General features: G+C 48.1%; 1 protein-coding gene and 1 non-coding gene across 7 annotated transcripts in view; one reads left to right on the top strand and one right to left on the bottom strand.

Annotated features, from left to right (window-relative positions):
• Positions 1-14,768, bottom strand: part of DNAJC5B (DnaJ heat shock protein family (Hsp40) member C5 beta) — a 35,240-nt gene that overhangs the window by 17,326 nt on the left and 3,146 nt on the right. For all 6 annotated transcript variants that reach the window (XM_064170639.1, XM_064170637.1, XM_064170640.1 and 3 more), the window contains 2 exons: positions 5,504-5,746; positions 3,053-3,180 (listed from right to left, as the gene is read on the bottom strand). In XM_064170639.1, the coding sequence (XP_064026709.1) occupies positions 3,053-3,159 (107 nt within the window). In that variant the 5' untranslated portion in view covers positions 3,160-3,180; positions 5,504-5,746. The remainder of the gene's footprint in view (positions 1-3,052; positions 3,181-5,503; positions 5,747-14,768) is intronic.
• On the top strand, positions 174-246 carry TRNAA-AGC (transfer RNA alanine (anticodon AGC)). Its single transcript has one exon. It is a non-coding gene; the product is annotated as a tRNA-Ala (tRNA).

Below are 14,768 nucleotides of genomic sequence, written 5' to 3'. Positions count from 1 at the left end.
AGGGCATGGTGCTCCCAAGTCCTGGAGCTGTCATGGGGTCACTTCCATTGGGACAGTGAATAGGTGGGTAGGGGTGTGAGAGTGAGGCTGATGAAGAGAGCAGGTGTTTGGGTGCAAGTATCCTAGTGGCGGGGCTCTGGGAGTGAAGAGGCCCCAGGGAAAAGGCCAGGGGTGGGGAATTAGCTCAAGTGGTAGAGCGCTCGCTTAGCATGCGAGAGGCAGCGGGATCGATGCCCGCATTCTCCAGTGCTTTTCATTGCCCTGCCAGCCAGGCCCTCTTATTGAGTCCATGTGTGATGCCTGTGGTGTTCCCAGGGGCTGAGAGCACCCAGGGCTGTGTTGGGTGTGGCATAGGGAGGCCATCATCCCTCTTTTTTTGGCAGTTATTTAATAAGTTTCCAAGTCCTGCACCCTCTTGGTAACAAAGTTCTAAGCCACTGCTGTGTGCTTGTGCCCAGAGGTGTCCAAGCACTAAGTCTTTTGTAGACCACCTCCCAAACCTCACCTTTGCAATCTTCTGAAGAAAACAAAAGAAGTATGGTGTCTCTCTCCATGTGTTTTCACTCTCAGAGTGGAAAGCAGAAGACAAAGCAGAGTTTATTGGGAGAAAAAATTCTTGGGTTTTCATTTTCTTTGGTAGGGTATTGAAATTCTGCTGATGAGAAGAAGCCTGTTAGCTCTCCTCCTTCAGAAATCAAGTTGTGCCAAACTCTCAATCAAACCCAGAGAGCTACCCCTGTCATGTTTATTAACAAGGAAATTTTGCCCTGGGCTGTGATAGTGGGATTAATACTGACTTAATTAATAATGGCAGGAAACTCAGAGTCAGGTAGTGCTGGTGTTATACCTTGGTGCTACAGAATGTCTCTTCTGCAGCAGATTTTTGGATTAGCATACATTAGGAGCTAATTAAAGCAAATCTAGGAGACTGACTCATCATTTTATCTCGCAAATATTTACAGCTCCTCCATTAAAAGTGAATCCCTCTGACATTTCCATGTTAGGCAGAAGAAGCCTTTTTGGGGGGGCTGTAATTACTAATAAAGATGGATCAAGCACCACTGTCACTTCTACTGTGGAAATCATCCCTCCTCATGTGCAGCATTAAAGTTAATTGCATTCTGCATTCTTCCATGACAACTCTCTCCTTTGGGGGTTAAAAGAAGGCCTCTTTGCCAGAAAATTAAATGGCAAACACCAGGGATTTGTGAGGTTTGATACAGAAGATCTGCAGCCAGGCTGTTCTACAGGGCCATGGAAGGTGCAAGTCATGAGAGAACTGGGTACTGAAGGAAGTTTATCCCCCAGGAGTAGTTATGCAAGACAATAGAACCATCAGGTGCCACAGTTTGCCTTGGACTGTGTGAAGAGTTTGGACATTCACCTCATCTCCTGCCCCCACTGAACACAAGCCTTGAGGAACAGAAGGTGGGAGAGGTGGAGTTTGTTGCAAAGCAGAGAGGAGAGAACTGCAGCACAGTTCAAGCTGAACAATGACAGGAGTGGATCAATTTCAGAGCCACTTGTTCAGCTCCAAGATGTTCTTACAAGCTGTGTTGAAATCTGACTGGTAATAGAGTGTGTGACCAGCACCACCCAGAGTGATGTATATAAACTTTTTGCTATGTTTATTAAACCTGCAAGTAAATGTTAGGCCTTCCCGTGTCAAGAACATCTATCTCACTGCTGACACGTAAAGTCCTTTCTCTTCCACTAGCAGCAGAACAGATTTTTGAGTGAAATGACCCATAAAATCTTCTAGTCTTGATTCTAGGTGGTTACCTTTCAGCAATAAAATGCTTTCACTGTTTTGGTGACTTGTGTTTGAGTAAGACTTTTCTTTTTAAGTAGGGAACTGCCACATCGTGGGCCAGAACATTTCAGTGTCTGGTTAAAGCACTGTTAAAGCCACAGCCTCTTCTTCAGCAAAAATTGGTTGTGGATATGCCTGCCTTCAGAATCCCAGTCCTAGTATGGTGGGGACTGGAAGAGACCTCTGGGAATCACCTGGTCCAGTCTCTCTGCTAAAGCAGGGCACCCACAGCAGCTTGCCCAGAATCACAATGGCCAGGGGGAGTTGGAAGCTCTCGAGAAGGAGACTCCACACCTCTCTCGGCAGCCTGCTTCATGCCTCCAGCACCCTCACACCAAAGAATTTTCTCCTCTTGTGCAGATGGAACCTCCTGGATTCCAGTTTGTGCCCCTTGGCCTTTCCCTGGGCATCACTGAGCAGAGTCTGGCCCCATCCTCTTGCCCCCTGCCCTTTATTTCTTGCTGAGCATTGCTCAGATGCCCTTCGGGGCTGCTCTTCTGCAGGCTCTCAGCTCCAGGGCTCTCAGTCTTTGCTCCTCACAGAGCTGCTCCAGGCCCCTCAGCATCTTTGTAGCCTTCCCTGGAGTTTGTCTAGTAGTTCCCTGTCTCTCTTGATCTGGGGAGCCCAGCCCTGGACCTGACTAGGACAGAGAGAGATGCAGAATGTTCTCATACCCAGCATTTGTGGACTTGATGATTTTAAAGTTCTCTTCCAACCCAAGCAACTTTCTACTATTCTGTGGGAGATATTCCACCCCACAATCAAGCCATCTATAGGTCACCTTCTTCAGGCCAAGATAAACTGATTGAACTCCTTATGCCTCTTGCTGTAGTTCTTGCCTTGTTATTATGGTTGAACTCAGTGGTCTTAGAGGCCTTTTCCAACTGAAACGATTCCACAGTTTTGTGATTTTAACAGTTTTCTGCTTTGGCTTTCTCAGCAGAAGAGATGATAGCACAAGTGGCTACAGTACTTGGTCTTCCCTTCTCAGGCCTAACCTGTGTTATTTTATCCTAACAGTTTGGCCTCTCATTCAGCAAGATTAGAACCTTTTAGAGGGATCACACTGCCTGGTTGTGGGGTTAAATAAATTGATTCACTCTGCATCACTTCAGACTCCTCTCAGGCTCATGGTGCAAAAAGAGTAACTGTAACAATGAATGTCTGCAGCACAGGCATCAGAAGGCTTGGCAGACACAGCAATGCTTTTAGGCACGTGGCAAAGCAGAATTTACCTACCTGTAGGACTTCTTAATCTCATCATGTGTTGCTCCTTTCTCTACAGCCAGGATTTCATACAAGGCTTGTCCTGACGTGGACAAAGCACGCTGCCTTTGCTCAGCCATGTCAGCAGTGCATCACCAAAGCTGCCAGGGGAGAACAGGGGTTAGAACAGCAGGGACTAAAGTGTGCATGCAGAATGTTCCTTCATACTAACAGATTTTAATGAGGGAGTAAAAGGTTAAAAAGACAAGAAAGTGAAACTTGCTGTACCCCCTTAAGTTTGTCTCTACCCTTTAAGGTATTTTACAACTGTCTGAGAAAATGGAAAAGCAAACCCCAGAGAACTGAAGCTCTTGTGTCACTTGCAGCACTCGGTGTGTTAGTGGCTAAGGGAGCTGGAGTTGTTCAGCCTGGACAGAAGGAGGCTGATGGGAGACCTTCTGGCTCTCTACAGCTCCCTGAAAGGAGATAAGGGTTGGTCTCTTTTTCCTAGCAGCAAGTGACAGGACAAGAAGGAAAAGCTTCAAGTTGCCCCAGGAGAGGTTTAGGTTGGATATTAGAAGAACCTTCTTCCCTGAAGGGGTTCTCAAAGACTGGCACAGGCTGTCCAGGGAGGTGGTTGCATCCCTACCCCTGGAGGTGTCTCAAAGGCACAGATGTGGTGCTGAGGGACATGGTTTCCCTCCAGACCTGGTAGCTAGCTAATGGCTGGACTTGATGATCTTAAAGGTCTTCCCCAGCTGAAACATCTCAATGATTCTATGACTCTGTGATCTCATCCACTTGAGGCTTACTGGCCATTCCTGCTTTTGGCACAGAAGCAAAGCAGACCAACAAGCGACTCTCCACTGAGGCAGCTCTGCTACCCCCTTGCACTTCACAGGTGCTGGTGCGAAGGAACTCCTGCAAACCACCATTTAAAGCAGCGGCAGAGATCCCTATCGCTCCTAAGAGAAAGCTGCAGCTCTTTGATGGGAGACTTGCCACAACAAAACTCTCACCACAACCTCTTTACTTCTTTGTGTGTTGCAGCCTTCTCCAAACGTTGAGACACGATCACAGGAAGAGCCTGAAGCTGAGCTGCAGCCACAGCCGTCAGAAACATTCCTAAGGAGCTCTTCTGTTAGATGGGACTCCACACGCTGCTGTTTCACTCTTCTCATTGCTGAGCTAGAAACCCTATCTCATACCCAGCCATACATTATTTACCAGCTCACGTTTTGGGTCAGAACCTGCCAGGTAACACTGCTAAGCTCTTTTGCACCAAAAAGCAAATCAAATGCCATTAAGCACATGCAGAAATAGAATGCACTGAGCAAGTCTGGCACATAGAATCTGAATCACTAAAAGACCTAAGTTGATTCATATTTACCCTGTTTTAATTCTCTAACACACACTTAAGGGCCTTGTGATCTTGCTGAAAAAAGATATTCCCTTTTCCTTATGAGTAAGCACCAAGCAACCTAACTGACCTCCTGTTTTCAAGTTAAGCGTAAAATCATATCGGAGCATCCTGACAGCAGCAGCTGCAATGATATTTGTTGATGAAGAGCTTACTGAATGGCATACTGGGATCTATCCTGACCACACTGAGATGATGCCAGGCACATCCAGCCTGCTGATGCACAAGATAATGGTTCTCAACCATGTGAAGGCACAGATATACAGCACTGGGGAGGTTGGAATAGGTTCCCCAGAGAGGTGCTGGAGTCCCCATCCCTGGAGGTGTTCAAGAAATATGTGGCCATGGCACCTGGGGCCATGGTTTGATGGCCATGGAAGTGTTGGGTTGGTGGTTGGACTGGATGGTCTTGGAGGGCTGCTCCCACCCAAACAATTCTATGAACCTATGATAATTTCAAACTTCTGTTAACTAATGCTGATCAGCCACGTGGCAACCCTGAGGCACAAAGCAAAGTGAAAGGGATGGGGGATTTTATTTTGCAAAGCTAAACAGCCCTGCAGTTTGCCCTCTCTCATAAAATCATGTTAGTAACCTGGTCAGCTGTGGAAATTAAAACCCAGCAGCCTGTTCACTAATCACCTTGATGGTCTGGCTACTCACCATTGCTTCTTCCTCAGGTAAAGCAGGCCAGTAAAATACCAAGGGTGCAGTGAGATGACACTTTGCTAGCAAAAGCTATGCTCTCCTGATTAAGGGAGATGCAACAGTTACAGCTTTAGTGGTAGATACATTCCTGGTGGCAGAAGTTCCATAAGATCCTGGGTTTAGGCTCTGTATTTTTGTTCCAGTGGAACAGAGTCAAGAAAGTATTATTTCCTCCCCTGAATGGCAATAACATCTATCCAAAGGCAATTCAAATCCAACTCCTAAGAGGAAGGCTCTCCAGGGTGAACTATTGAATACAGAGGTTTAACAATTTGCCCTTTCCCCCCACCCTGCACTGCCCACGACTCATTTGGGTTTGTGCTGAAAAGCAAGGCCGAAGGATTCAAATAACCTACCTGCTTCACGGGACACAGCACAGCCTGCTACGTGTGGCCTCACAGCATTATCAGCTCAAGACCTTGATGTCTTTATGCCAAGAGAATCCCAGAGGAAAGAAGCCAGAGCTGCCAGAAGCCCTGTTCCACAGAAAGCTGCTGCTGCTTTTCATCCTTCACAACTGAGGGCAAGCAGGTCAGTGGAGTCTGATTACTTCTTTTGTTTGGTTGTCCTGCAGCCAGTTGGTTATCTCGGAGGAAGATCTGTGAAAGAAGGAATAAAACATTCATAAGCCTAAAAGCTGATATGTGACACAGCTCTAGCTTGTTGGCTGGGTTTCAGTGCTTTACTCTTGGTGTGATCTAGAGCTTGCTTTCTTCCCCCTCAAAAGTATTAAATATGCTTCTGGATACAACTGTCTTGCTCCAGAGTTCACTTCTTTGAGACCAGCTGGGGCTTAGGTTTACTCTCTTCTGGAACAGGATCAACAGAAGAAGTTCCTCCAGGTCCCCTCCTGACCCTGTAGCCCTTCAAGTCATGCAAACACATAAACAGAGAGGCTCCAAAAGCAGCTTAGGCATCAACTTCTGCTGCTAGGCTCTCCTCAGGACCAAAAAGAGCTTATCCCACTGCCACTTCCCTTGATTCTCTTTCACTCTGCTTTGCTGAAGCACCAGACAAATGGTGCTCCCTACCAGTTGGAAGGTCATGCCAAAGCCATCTGATTCTTGTTCTCTCTAAGCTGGGCAAGCCCAATGTCTTCAGATCCTCCTCAGAGAAAAATCCCTCCATCCCCTGAGCTTTTTGGTGGTCCTGCACTGAGCCTGCTTCATTTCATTGGTGCCTTTCCGGTGTGGTGAGGCTCAAAGCTGGACACAGTACTGGGGGTGACATTTGACAGCTGTCAAGCAAGGAAGAAGAAAATCAACACTGATATTGGTGAGCATTGAGAAGATCCCCTGTCAGTCTGCTCTGCTCCAGGCTAAACAGCCTCAGGTCCCTCAGTATCTCCTTGTCATAGACATCAGTCCCCTCAGCAGCTTCATAGTCCCCTCAGCAGCCTCAGTGCTGCATGAACACAACGAGGCAGATCACTCAGTGAGCTTGATCTCAATCTCTGAAACTCAGCATTCTTGCAAAAGAAAACCAAACCCCTTTGAATGGTAAGAAGAAATTAATGGAGGGGGGAAGTACAGAAGGAAGAAAGTAAAATCACTTAGAGGTGACTCAGATCCTCTGTGAAGGGAAACCTGCGCTGTGCAGTCCTGACACAGAGCCAGACCTGCAGTTCCGTGGGCACACAGCTCCCTCTCGTGTGGCGAGGGAACACTGCTCTGGGTCCTGTGCTGCTTCTACAAGCACTTCTTGTCTGAAGGAAACTCTCTCGGTCTCTGCAGCCCCAGCTATTGTTTTTTTCCCTTTGGGGATTCCTGTGACTGAATCCTGAGGAGACTCCAGCTCGCATGAACTGTCACATCTCCCACCAGATCAGCTCTACCACCTGGAGCACTAAACCCTTCCTTCCTATGCCTGGCCACTCAGCGTTTCTGTTGTCACACCTCGTGGCACACCACACCTGCTGCGGCAGGCAGCACAAAACCTGCAGGCAGCCCTGGTCCTGAAGGACCTTAGGCCCCTAAAGTCTTACCGACACTTCCCATCTTATGTGTATGCTGCACACATTTCCAAGCAGACAAATCAGAACATGTCTGGAAATGCAAAGCTGCCTCTCAGCCTGCACAAAGTGTGAAACGTGGCCCAGAGAGAGCAGGAGGTCTGGGCTTGGTGCTTCAGAGCCTCCAGAGCTAAGGGCTGCAGAACTGTGAGTCACTCTGGCCCTTCCTTTTCCTGGCTCACAGCAAGTTCAGGAACTAAAAGCCTGGAGCTGAGAGGCCTGGCACCACTGCCCAACAGGGCTGTTGCTTTCCAGCTTCCAAGGCAAGGCAGTTTTTGAAGGACAGTCTCTGTGAGACAAGTTGTTTTCTTAAGGTGTGAATCTGGCAGTGTTAACCCTGATATTGTTAAAACATGGGGGAGGTACAAGTGGTTGGACCTTCTTGGAGAACCTACAGCTTCTGACTCCTTCTGCCAAGGAAAGAAAAGCTCTAATTTTGCTCAATGCTTCAGTACATCATGCAGGCTAAGGGAAGTGATCCTGCCCTCCACCCAGCACTGGTGAGGCTATGCCTGGAGTGCTGGGTCCAGATCAGGTCCCCAGCCAGTTCAAGAGGGACATGGACATACTGGAGGGAGTCCAGCAAAGGGTCCAGAAGGATGATAAAGAGGCTGGAGCATCTCCCTTAGGAGAAAAAGCTGACTGAGCTGGGACTGTTCAGCCTGTAGAAGAGGAGGTTCCAGGGATCTCACTGATGTGGGCAAATAGCTGAAGGAGGGGTGCAAAGAGGACAGAGACAGGCTCTAGCCAGTGGTGCCCAGGGACAGGAGCAGAGGAAATGGGCATACACAGAAACAGAGGAGGTTCCCTCTGAACAGCAGGAAACACTTTTTCACCGAGCACTGGCACAGGTTGCTCAGGGAGGCTGTGGAGTTGTCATCCTTGGAGATCTTCAAAAGCTGCCTGAACATGGCCCTGGTCAATTGGCTCTAGGTGGTCCTGCTTCCTTTCCCCAACCCTTCTCTAGAGAAATTACAGCTCTTGCGAATTCCTGTGCCTTGTTCTGCCCAAAAGCTGGTGAGAACATTCTCAAGGATGTTGGGATCAAAGGGCAGAAGACTGAGCAAGTGGAAAATAATTTTTCTGCCAAGATGCAGTCAGGCACAGGGATTGAGTTTTGTTAAGAAGCAATGAGTGCACCTGGGGCAGCTACATCCCAAAATGATCCTCATGGCATTTCTTTTTGCCAGTTCTGCTTCCCATGCTCCTGGATGTCTAGTGCCCTGTCTGCTAGATACCCACACAACCTTCTAAAGAAGAGAGAATTGGTTTAAGGTCCTTCTTCAAAGCCTTTTGAGATCTCAAACCCAACAATACCCCAGGAAGAAATCAGACTGCCACATTTCTCTGTCAAAGAAGAGTTACTGCCACTGCTGCTTCAAAAAGTAGTAACAGAACTGATTTAAATAATCTGGTAGCATTGCATCCCTGTTTAAAGAGATGTGACTGCATTGGAAGGAAGGTTATTCCATCTGGGAACCCATCTGCAACTCCATCTCTGCAAGACATAGAGCACTCATAAGAGAACATCCAGAGACTGGGACTCTGAACATGTTGTGACCTTTGATTGCTCTTCACATAGAATTCCTCTAGAGAAATAGCTGTTGGGGAGGGGTTCAATATCCTTCCACAACTGCAGTATTGGGAAAAAGTAGCAAACTCCAAGGTCTGGAGCTCAAATGAGCAGTCAGCCTTCATCTGGTCACCCTCACACCAAACTTTGACAGGTTAATGTTGTTCCAGCAAGATGACTGCTACAGGACCAGAGGGAAGGGTCTGAAGCTTAAGGAAGGTAGACTGAGACTGGAGTTTAGGAAGAAATTATTGAGAGTGAGGGTGGGGAGGTGCTGGAACAGGTTGCCCAGGGAGGTGGATCACAGAAGCACAGAATGTGATCTTTGATTCTGTGCTTCTGTGATCCACAACCTCCTTGGAGGTGTTCAAAGCCTTGATGAGGTGGATGAGGCCTTGAGCAACCTGGGCTGGTGGGAGATGTCCCTGCCACGCAGGGGGCTGGGAGTGGATGATCTTTAAGGTCCCTTCCAACCCAAGCCGTTCTGTGAGTGCAGGAGCAGGCAGGGGCTGCCCTCACAGCTCTCAGCCTCTGTGGTTTCCAGCCCCATGTGCTGCTCTGCAGCCCAGATAAAAGCAGCCAGGCGGCATCAAAGCCTCACCAAGTGCTCTGCTAATTTGACAAAGAACCTCATCGTGTGCCCACACCTGCTGCAGATCAAATTTGTACTGCTGGGTGATGTGGCATGGCCCAGAGCCAGCGGTGATGACTGCGGAACCACAGCGCCAGGCTCCGGCTGCTGCTGCCGGGGAATTGCCTGTGTGGGAGACGCTGGATGTGGAGCGTGGCCCAGCGCTGGGCAAACTGCTTGTGCAGGCTGCCCGGAACATGCCCTGATCTGCGCCGAGGAGACCGAGCCAAGCCACCTTTCTGCTGCCCTGGGAGGGAGGCTGCTGGGTTAGCCTTTGACTGAGAGCGTTAAGCAGAGGAGGGGAAGAAAAAAAAAGCAAAGGAAATGCCGTGTCTGAGGTTTCTCTTTCGGGCAAGTCTCTTACAGAAATAAAGGAGTGTACAGATGTCTTTGTTTCCCTGCCAACTTTTATAAGAACTAATTAAGACAGAGGAGAGCTTCATTTTCCTGTTTATTTCACAGAGAGAACAGCTAATGAATTTAACCTATTGATGATTCTGCAGCTGCCTGCCTTAATTTGCTTCTGATTGAGAAACAAAAAAGTTTAGTGGAGCGGCAACGAGGTGCCAAAGCTGCCAGCTCTGGGATCCAGCCGTGGGATCCACCTGCAACCGGGCAGCTGCAACTGATCCTCGTCTGGATCAGCAACAGCATGGCCAGCAGGAGCAGGGAAGTGATTTTGCCTCCGTTCTTGGCACTGGTGACGACATCCCTGTGCCCTTCCAGTATTTAGAAAGCTCAATCAGAAAGCTGGGGACAGACTTTTGAGCAGGGCCTGTTGTGGCAGGACAAGGGAGGATGGTTTGAACTCAGAGGGAGATTCAGACTGGTGAGAAGGAAGAAATGTTTGACACTGAGGGTGCTGAGACCGTGTCTCAAGATGCCCAGAAAGGTAGTAGGAGCCCCAGCCCTGGAACCATGGCAGGTCAGGTTGTCTGGGGCTCTGAGCAAGCTGCCCTAGCTGGGGATGTCCCTGCTCAGCACAGGGGAGTTGCAGTAGATGACATTAAAGCTCCCTTCCCACCCAAACCAGTCTGGGATTCTGTGCTGCTGAATTGCTCTGCTGTCTGGAAGCACAGCTCCACACTGCAGGTTGCTTCCCATGTCTTGCAATCAAGCAGTCATTTGCAAAGCAAATGGGATCAACTTGCACTGCCCTGGTATTGCCTCTGCCTTTAACAAATTAAAGCCAATTCTCTCATTATCTGGGAATTGATTATCTCAGCTGCAGATGCAATGACATGCAGTTTGCCCACAGATCACCCAGGATCAGCACTAATACAACCAATTTTCCCCCAAATTAAGCTCTCCTCCTGTTTAAACCTCCTGGGTCTCAAATCTTTGCACTTTGCAGTAGCAGGGTGTTGTGTTAGGAGCTCTACACTCTTTCTGTCTTTGTAGACAAATTAGAGGCACACAAAATATGTTTGGTTGTTTGGTTCTTTTTCTGCTTCCATCGTGCTAGCAGGACTTGAATGTACAAATAAAAGCTCCCGTGTGCCACTGAGCAGGTGTCATGGCTTGCCCTGCCTTTTGCAGCTCTAGAAAATCCACTGTCTTGCTGCCTGGGAGCAGTTTCCAAAGGACAGCATTCATCAGAGAATTGTTTGGGTTGGAAAAGCCCTCAAACCATCCAGTCCAACCATCACCTCAGCACCACCACGGCCATGTCCCCCCCAGTGCCATGGCCACAGGTTTCTTGAACACCTCCAGAGATGGGGACTCTGCCACCTCCCTGGGCAGCCTGTTCCAGTCCCTGGCCATACCAATCCATAAAGGATTTTTTCCTAATCTCCAATGCTTACACAATTTCAGGCCATTTCCTCTGCTTTTATCACCTGATAGTAGGGAGAAGAGTCGTCCCCCCCCCACCTCACTGCAACCTCCTTTCTAGGAGCTGTAGAGAGCAATGAGGTCTCCCCTCAGCCTCTTCTACAGATTTTATACATTTTGGAATTACAATTGCTTAGCAAATAATTATAATATCCAGGGCCCAAGGTGAGATTAAAGCTTACAGAAGTTGCTTCTTTTCTTAGGCTCCTGATGGCAAAAATCAGTCTGCAAACTTCCAGCTGTGTAATTTAATCTAGAGAAGTGCTGACATGGTATTGATTTATGTAGATTGAACTGATGCTCTGACACATGGCCAGAGGCTGTTCTCCATGATCCCAGCTCAGCAAAGCATGTCAGAACCTGCAGGAAAGCAAGTACAGACTTTGTGCCACTAATATTTTGGGCCATGGATCCCCTGTTTCTGGTGCAACTTCCGCTATGCCTGTTTTGTGCCATGAATGTGTGACAGTCACATTCCACAGCCACATCCTCTATTCCCTATCTGTATTACCCCTCATAGCCGTTATATAGGAGCCAGCAGTGTGCCCAGGAGGCCAAGACCAACAGCATCCTGGCTTGGATCAGGGATAGTGCGTCAAGCAGAACCAGGGAAGTGATTGTGCCCCTGTACTCAGCACTAGTGAGGCCACACCTCAAATCCTGGGTGCAGTTGTGGGCCCCTCACTAAAAGAAGGACATTGAGGGCTTGGAGCAAGTCCAGAGAAGGGCAACAAAGCTGGGGAAGGGTCTGGAAAACAGGGCTGGGGATGAGCGGCTGAGGGAGCTGGGGATGTTTAGCCTGGAGAAGAGGAGGCTGATGGGAGATCTCAATGCTCTTTGCAGCTGCCTTGAAGAAGGCTGAGAGGAAATGGCAAGGGAGGTTTAGGTTGGACATTAGAAGAAACTTCTTCCCTGAAAGGGTTCTCAGCCACTGGAACAGGCTGCCCAGGGAGGTGGTTGAATCCCTATCCCTGGAGGTGCTGAAAAGAGGTAGAGATGTGGTGCTGCTGGGCATGATTTAACATCAGATTTGGTAGTTAGATAATGGCTGGATCTGATGATCTTCAAGATCTTTTCCACCCAAAGCCCTTCTCTGATTCTACATTTCACTGACACACATATACTCCAAAGAACACCTTTCTGGGAGCTTTTCAAAGGAGACTGTCTAAGCTGAGCTGCCTTTTGGATGATGTGCTACCTGATTTCATCCTGACTGACACCACGTAGGTGAGCTTTTATGCTACAGACGACGTGGGCTGACTCCAAAAGGGACACTCCCCTCGACAGTCACATCCCTACACCTTGTCCCAGCTGTGCTGCTTGGCTGGTCCCAGGCTTTTTTTTTTTTTTTGTGGGGGGGGTGGGGCGGTAAGGTTCATTTTCTACCACTTTAACTCCCTTGGCTTAAACTAGAGCTGAGAATTGATGCTGGTAGGAGCAAGCAGGCTGAAGGAGTGAGACAAAGGGGCACAGCCCCTCCACACAGCAGTATCCAGCTCAGCACAGATATATTTTCACCTTGAAGGTGTATTTTAACCTCACAGATGCATTTTAACCCCACAGATGTATTTTAACCCCCCATTTCCAGTGCCTTCCCCACCATTAGGAGGCTCAGCCTCTGTGTTTTGGTGCTTTACCCCCACCCCAGCTTATAAATGAGAGGCTCATCTGTAATTAAATGCAAAGCTGCTTTTTAAGGAATTGATCAAAAAATTGCTCTGCTGTCTTTCATCTGAACATAAAAGTCAGTTTATCAGAGTTAATCCTTTCAGCATGCACTTGTCTTACAAGAATAATTTTCTTTCATTGGGTCAAGACAAAGGAATTCAGGAATTTCTGTAAACTAACCCTCCCATCACTGTGGTGCCTTTTTGTTGATGTATTGGCAGCATTCCTCACAGCTTTAATTGGATGAAGCACACAGAAATGCAGCGAGTTGTTAGAGCAGACAGGATTCCAGCCACCTTCTTGCCGTTGTTGAAAACAAAAGGGTCTAGCAAAGAATAAACCTCAGCAGAGGCAGCCTCTTGAAAGGAATGAAAGCTCCTGGCTGCTTTTGCTGAGGTAGTTACTGGGCAGACTGGCAGAATGACAGAGGTTTCTCCAGGCTTTCCAGGAGATGTCATGCTAATGCTAACCCTGACACAGGCTTCCTTCACAAAGAGGATGCTACAGAGTGGGAAACCATGACCTGCTCAAACACTGAATCCACTCACTCCTACCAACACAAGTTGCTGCAAACACTTAATTCTCTCACTCCTATTCATCTAAATAAATAACCTTAGAATTGTAAAATCATAGAACCCTAAAATCATAGAAAGGTTGGAAGGGACCTTTAAGGATCATCTAGTCCAAGCCCCCCCACCTAGCCCAAACTTCTCCTGTTCTAGGTTTTGACTAAAGAGCAGTCCCACCATTAGCCAAAAAAAATGAGATGCTTGATTAATGTTTGATGCAAGCTCAAAGGTTTGCCTCAGGCTGGAGAGGTGAGGCTGTTCAGGCTGCAGAAAAGAAGGCTCCAGGGGGACCTCAGAGCTGCCTTCCAGTACCTGAAGGGACCCTAGAGGAAGGCTGCAGAGAGTCTTTTCTTGAGGGTGTCTAGAGACAGGATGAGGGGGAATGGTTTGAAGCTGAGGCAGAGCAGACTTAGACTGGAGCTGAGGAAGAAATTCTTGAGTACAAGAGTGCTGAGGCTCTGGAACAGGCTGCCCAAGGAGGTTGTGGTTGCCTCCTCCCTGGGGGTGTTCAAGGCCAGATTGGATGAGGTCTTGACCAACCTGGTCTAGTGAATGGTGTCCTGTTCACAGCAGGGGATTGGAGTAGAAGTTCTCTAAGGTCCCTTCCAACCTAACCTGTTCTGTGATTCTCTGATTCCATGATTTTCTAAAGACAGAAGGGGTGATTGATGCTCTCCAGTTTATGGTGGAGGCTACCAGGTACTATAAATCGAGAAGGGGTTCAGCTGGTGAAGGTGCAATGCGTTTGTTCCCTCTGCTCATAGGGGTCCAAATCTCCTTCCATTCCCAAGGTGAAAAGCTGTGAATTTTCAGCTTCTAAAAACACCATTAAACTTGTGAGCTGCACCTCTGAAACTGCACCTGGGGTTCTCATATCCTCCCACTCTGATATTAAAAATATTCTGCGCATCAGCTGTTATTATGCATGTAAAAATGACACAAAGAGAAGCTTTCTCCACAGGCTCATGCTGACACCAACGCCCTCAGTCATTTTAACACTACTGGAACATGAGGATTTTTTTTCCCAGAGAACTCCAAATCTCTGACAAACCCAGAACTTTCCTGGCCGAGACCATGTAGGTTTTGTGCACTCCAGCAAGTGTTCTAGAAAGAGTAACAGCGTGGGGAAAAAATCACCCAACCCAAAGCTCCCCACTTCATGCCCTTATTGCCGATAATCTCTTCAGTGCAGGTACAAAGAGCTGTCTGTGAGCTGATGCTAAACCCTCCAGAGTCTGGGGCTGTGCTCAGAAGTGAGTTTTGTTACCCTGTTTCCACTCACTCCTTGCTTCTGGAGGCTTTAACTTGTCAGGAATCAGTCCAGCCTTAACTGAAG

This window comes from Pogoniulus pusillus, chromosome 34, assembly GCF_015220805.1.
Source record: "Pogoniulus pusillus isolate bPogPus1 chromosome 34, bPogPus1.pri, whole genome shotgun sequence".
NCBI lineage: Eukaryota > Metazoa > Chordata > Aves > Piciformes > Lybiidae > Pogoniulus > Pogoniulus pusillus.
The sequence above is the reverse complement of the archived record's forward strand: the minus strand, read 5'-3'. Positions and strand labels throughout refer to the sequence as shown.